This window comes from Penaeus monodon, unplaced genomic scaffold, assembly GCF_015228065.2.
Source record: "Penaeus monodon isolate SGIC_2016 unplaced genomic scaffold, NSTDA_Pmon_1 PmonScaffold_15965, whole genome shotgun sequence".
Classification (NCBI taxonomy): domain Eukaryota; kingdom Metazoa; phylum Arthropoda; class Malacostraca; order Decapoda; family Penaeidae; genus Penaeus; species Penaeus monodon.
The window spans coordinates 2,501-8,249 of NW_023645225.1; the positions used below are offsets into that span (position 1 = coordinate 2,501).

At 31.3% G+C, this 5,749-nt stretch overlaps 1 protein-coding gene across 1 annotated transcript; it reads left to right on the forward strand.

Annotated features, from left to right (window-relative positions):
* The first annotated feature begins 1,641 nt into the window (after positions 1 to 1,641).
* Positions 1,642 to 2,831, forward strand: LOC119569510. The gene is made up of 2 exons (XM_037917641.1): positions 1,642 to 1,869; positions 2,655 to 2,831. The coding sequence occupies exons 1-2, from the start codon at positions 1,705 to 1,707 to the stop codon at positions 2,829 to 2,831; spliced, it is 342 nt and encodes a 113-aa protein (XP_037773569.1). The 5' UTR covers positions 1,642 to 1,704.
* The last annotated feature ends 2,918 nt before the right edge of the window (positions 2,832 to 5,749 follow it).

Here is a 5,749-nt window from a genome sequence, read left to right on the forward strand (position 1 = left end):
ACTCAGGCAAAGAGACCAACGTTGCCAGTATACATACAGGGGATTGGTGAATCTGGCCTTCGAACAACTGCCAAATCTCATCTCAGATTATAGCACCACAGATCATAACACCTCTGATAGATCTAGAGAGCTTTCATAGAGCCTGCTTTAAAGGATTTCGTTACTCCTCATGAAATGAATTAAAAAGACGAGATGGGAAGATTTTTCCTGCACTCAGCTGGCATGGACACTGTTGTCACTATAAAGAGAGAGGTAATAGTGGTTTTTTTCACAATTTTTTGGGGGGAAGAAAGTGATAGGAGTTTTATTTTTCTGAACTTTTTTTTCTTCTTCTTCTTATTTGTCTTTATTTTTTTTTTTTTTTCATTTTTTGAACTAAACTGAACTAAACAGTTTTTAAATCCTTTCAATATGAAACCAAATTCTGTTTATTATAATTGGGGATTTTCATGAATATTAGAGCTATGTTGTTTTAACTTTAAATCAGAACAAATTTCTTGGGAGATTGTGTGTGTGTGTGGTGTGTGTGTGTGGGTGTGTGTGTGTGTGTGTGTGTGTGTGTGTCTGTGTGTTCCTGTGGTGTCTGTGTGTCTGTGTGTAAATATATACATCCACCCACATATATTAAGTATCTTGCATAAATATATATAGACCCAGATAGATAGATAAAAGATAGATACAAGCAGAAAAAAATATAGATAGATGATAGATAGATAAATAACTAAATAAATAGATAGAGAGATATAGTTAGATAGATCTACAAAGCAGAAACATATATATGCGGCATGTGTGTGTGTGTGTTTTAATATATATAGATATATATATATAATATATATATATATATATATAATATATATATATTTATATATAGATATATAATGTATATATATATATTTTATATATTGTATATTATAATATATTTATATATTATGTATATATATTATATATATTTATGTATATATATATTATTTTATATTATGTATATAATATATTATATATAATTTAGTTATGAAGATTTAGAAATCTCTATCATCAGTACTAGAAATACTCATAATACATAATTAGAGCAAGAATCAAAGAAAAGATAGTTCATAAAATTGTTAAAAAATAGTTCAAAAAATAGTTCATGGCATGTACTTTTATGCCATGGCCTGTGTGAGTTTACTTTATTAATTGTTTTTACACATAGATGGTTACACTTTTACTATTGAGCCAGTTATGAGTACTGCCTGTTGTTGCCTGTTTACCCTTTTCTTTGATTTTTGAGAATATTTTGTTATCTTATATTGCTGTTACTAATGTGTATAACGTTATAGTAATTATCATGTTTATAATAAAAATAACATCATTAATACTCATAACAGTAGTAAAAAAAAAAAAAAAAAAGTTTTCCCCCCAGTTCAGGGAAAGGTGAAATCAGGTAAGGTCACAAGGTCTACTAATTGACTCCTTTGTGGCTAAGCACTAGTAGAGCCATCTATGTGCAAAGACATTTCACACACACACACACACACACACACACACACACACACACACACACACACACACACACACACACACACACACACAAATTAGCATAGTATTTTCCCTATGGCATTGAGTTAGATATTCCCTGTTATGTACTTGAAGTTTGCAGTATAAGATGAGGGAAAGTGTGATGTGCTTAATTTCATTCCCACATGTCTTCCTTCACAGGCTGTTGATATGTCACAAATGGAATTTAAAGAAGAGCAGTACACATGGTACCAGCTGTCACCAAGACATCTTGAGCACAGAGTTTGCCTCCCAACTGCCATCACACTTCATAAACTGGTTCCAAAGCTACATTCTACTTCTGTACCACAAGTACCATCAGTTCATATGTATAAAGTAATGGCTGTGAAGGCTTCATATTTGTTCATGTGGTTTATTCATTTGCTTTTAAGGAATAGATCAGAAAATATGATTATCAGCTGGACTTAACCTATTGATTCTGGAAATGCATATATAGATTACATGCTTCGTAATTTTGTTTGTGCACATATGGCCCAGAAGGGCTGTATCACCAAGTAGTTAATTACTGTGGCTAAATGTAAATAGAAATAATAATTAGTAACAATAATAACAGTAATAGATTTTTTGGGGGGGACCAAGGAATGGGGTAAAATCCCCATTGGTTTTATATACAGTTGCCTGCAGTTATATGTGGTATACCTCATTTTCAATTAACAGCATTGTTTAATTGGAGGTGCATCCATCTAGCTACTAGATCACAATGCTTACTGCTCCAGGTTGTCAGTTTGAGAGCTAGAAATCATTTAATATACAAAGATTTATAGCATAATGTTTCAATGGTTTGATATTTTATATCATATTAATCTCAAGCTCCAATCCATTCAAGCTGTAGTATGAGCATCTAAATGAACACATAGTTGCTGCTTCAATTGTTCACTGAAAACAGGCTGTACTAAGTATAAGTGCAGGCAAGTGTACCTGTTTGGTTAAGTATTATATATAATATAATTAATGTTGATAATAATAATAATGATGATAATGATGAAACATTAACTTTGAGATTACTTATTGTTAGTGACATTGACTTTAATTTTTATAATTTTTAAATAAAAGTGTCTAGCCTCTGCATATAAGAAAATTAATAGTGTCAATTATTTAAGCACCTGAGTCAAGATGAGATAGAGAAAGCACAAGCAAAGGCAAGAAATTTCCTGGTTCAAGATAGACTTTCCAAAATTTCCCAGTTTTCAAGAAAAGTTGACAATGAAGACATTAAAGAATATAAGAGAAATCCCACACCCAAGAAAAACAAGTCCAATGAAATTAATAAAGCCTGATAAAGAAGGTGTTCAACTAAGAAGTGGTAAAGAAAGAAAGTTCACCAGACTTGAAGCAAATGAACAACCTCAGGCAAAGAGACCAACGTTGCCAGTATACAAGGGGATTGGTGAATCTGGCCTTCGAACACGCCAAATCTCAAGATTAGCACCACAGATCATAGCAACTCTGATAGATCTAGAGAGCTTTCCAATAGAGCCTGCTTTAAAGGATTTCGTTACTCCTCATGAAACTGATATAAAAAAGAAGAGATGGGAAGATTTTCTGCACTCAGCTGGCAGGACACTGTTGTCACTAAAGAGAGAGGTATAGTGGTTTTCACAATTTTTGGGGAAGAAAGTGATAGGAGTTTTATTTTCTGGAACTTTTTTTTCTTCTTCTTCTTCTTTGTCTTTATTTTTTTTTTCATTTTTTGAACTAAACTGAACTAAACAGTTAAATCTTTCAATATGAACAAATTCTGTTTATAATTGGGATTTTCATGAATATTAGAGCTCTGTTGTTTTACTTTAAATCAGACAAATTTCTTGGGATATTGTGTGTGTGTGTGTGTGTGTGTGTGTGTGTGTGTGTGTGTGTGTGTGTGTGTGTGTGTGTGTGTGTGTGTGTGTTGTGTGTGTGTGTGTGTCTGTGTGTCTGTGTGTCTGTGTGTAAATATATACATCCACCCACATATATTAAGTATCTTGCATAAATATATATAGACAGATAGATAGATAAAAAGATAGATATACAAAGCAGAAAAAAATATAGATAGATAGATAGATAGATAAATAAATAAATAGATAGAGAGATAGTTAGATAGATCTACAAAGCAGAAACATATATATGCGCATGTGTGTGTGTGTGTTTATATATATATATATATATATATATATATATATATATATATATATATATATATATATAATGTTATATATATGTATATATATATATTTATATATATGTATATAAATTATTTATATATATGTATATATATATATATATATATATATATATATATATATATATATATATATATATATATATATATATATATATATATATATGTATAATAAATATATAAATAACCCAACCACTGCAGATTTATATTCTGCCCCCTGTAGATTTTTGTGAATTTTGTTACATACAGATGGCTCCACATCTGGTCAACCCCCAAGGAGTCTGTCAGTAGGCCCTAGTGACCGATCCTGATATCCCCATTCCATGAATTGGCGGGAAAATGTGTTTTTCTTTTTAATACAGTTGATACTGATTCTGTTATTATTGTTAATGATGTTATGATTAATAATTTGTAATTAAAATCTTGGCATCATTTAAGACAATGAAATAATGCAAAAGACCCTTTCCAAAAGTCAAGGAAAAGGTGAGAAAGGTAGGACTAATAACTGAATCCTTGGTGACTAAGCACTTGAGCCATCTATGTGTAAATACAATAAATAAATTTGTATTACAGTGGGCATGGTATGATTCTTGGCATACATGCTGATTGGGTTAAAATATATATGTATATGTATATATATATAGACAGTTAGACAGAAATACAAAGCAGAAACATATATATGTGTGTGTGTGTGTGTGTATGTGTGTGTGTGTGTGTGTGTGTGTGTGTGTGTGTGTGTGTGTGTGTGTGTGTGTGTGTGTGTGTGTGTGTGTGTGTGTGTGTGTGTGTGTGTGAAATGTTTGCACAATGATGGCTCGGTAAGTGCTTAGCCACAAATGAGTCAATTAGAAGAGACCTTTTGACCTTACCTGATTTCACCTTTCCCTGAATTGGTGTGTGTGTGTGTATGTTTTTTTTTTTTACATGCTAATGCTGTGAATATTGATAGTATTATTTTTATTATAGATATTATAATTACTATAATGTTATTGACATTAGTAAATAGCAATATAAGATAATGTTAAATAGTTTCAAAAATCAGGGAAAAGGTTAAACAGGCAAGACAAGCAGTACTCGTAATTGACTCATTGGCGACTTTGGACAAGTGTAGCCATCTAAGTGTAAAAACAATTAATAAAGTAAACTCACAGTGAGCATGGCATGTACGTACATGTCATTCTCACCGGCTTTGGGTTTACTGTATATATATGTATATGTATATGTATATTTATCGATGTGTGTGTGTGTGTGTTTGTGTGTGTGTTATGTATATGTATATGTGTATGTGTATATATATGTGTGTGTTTGTGTGTGTGAGTATATGTATGTATATATATTGTGAATACATATATATGATATGTAATAATATATATATATATATATATATATATATATATATATATATATATATATATATATATATATATATATATGCGTATATATATAGACATATGTACATATGTATTAAGTATATGTGTGTGTGTGTGTGTGTGTGTGTGTGTGTGTGTGTGTGTGTGTGTGTGTGTGTGTGTGTGTGTGTGTGTTGTGTTGTGTATGTGTATGTGTATGTGTATGTGTATGTGTATGTGTATGTGTGTGTGTGTGTGTGTGTGTGTGTGTGTATGCAGGCATGTGTGCACTCACATATTGTTTACCGAAGTGTTCATGTTAGACTTGTCACTGGCACAGCTACCAAGTTAATATTGAGGCACTATAACCAATCACTTGCAGATGATTAGAAGGAATTGCTAATACGCAATATGCCTCAACCTATTACCAGTTAGAATGTGATATTGTTTGAAACTATTGCAGGCAAATATTTAGTAATACTGACTGTACCTTTACAAAACCAAACATTAATGACACAGATGCACACATAGTATACTGAGACGGTTAAATGTCTTAACCATATTTTGTGTTTCATGTTTTTTTGTATTCATTTATATTCCCTGCAAGTAACATTGGTAAATTTTTTTGATAATCAAGGGTCATAGCCTTTGTGTAGTAACAAAATGTACCATGTTTTCTTTCATT

Bases quoted from the DNA above. Each gene is read 5' to 3' on its own strand.
- LOC119569510 (XM_037917641.1), top strand. From the start codon at position 1,705: ATGTCACAAATGGAATTTAAAGAAGAGCAGTACACATGGTACCAGCTG. The intron at 1,870-2,654 runs GTAATGGCTGTG...CAATTATTTAAG, and splicing joins CATCAGTTCATATGTATAAA to CACCTGAGTCAAGATGAGAT.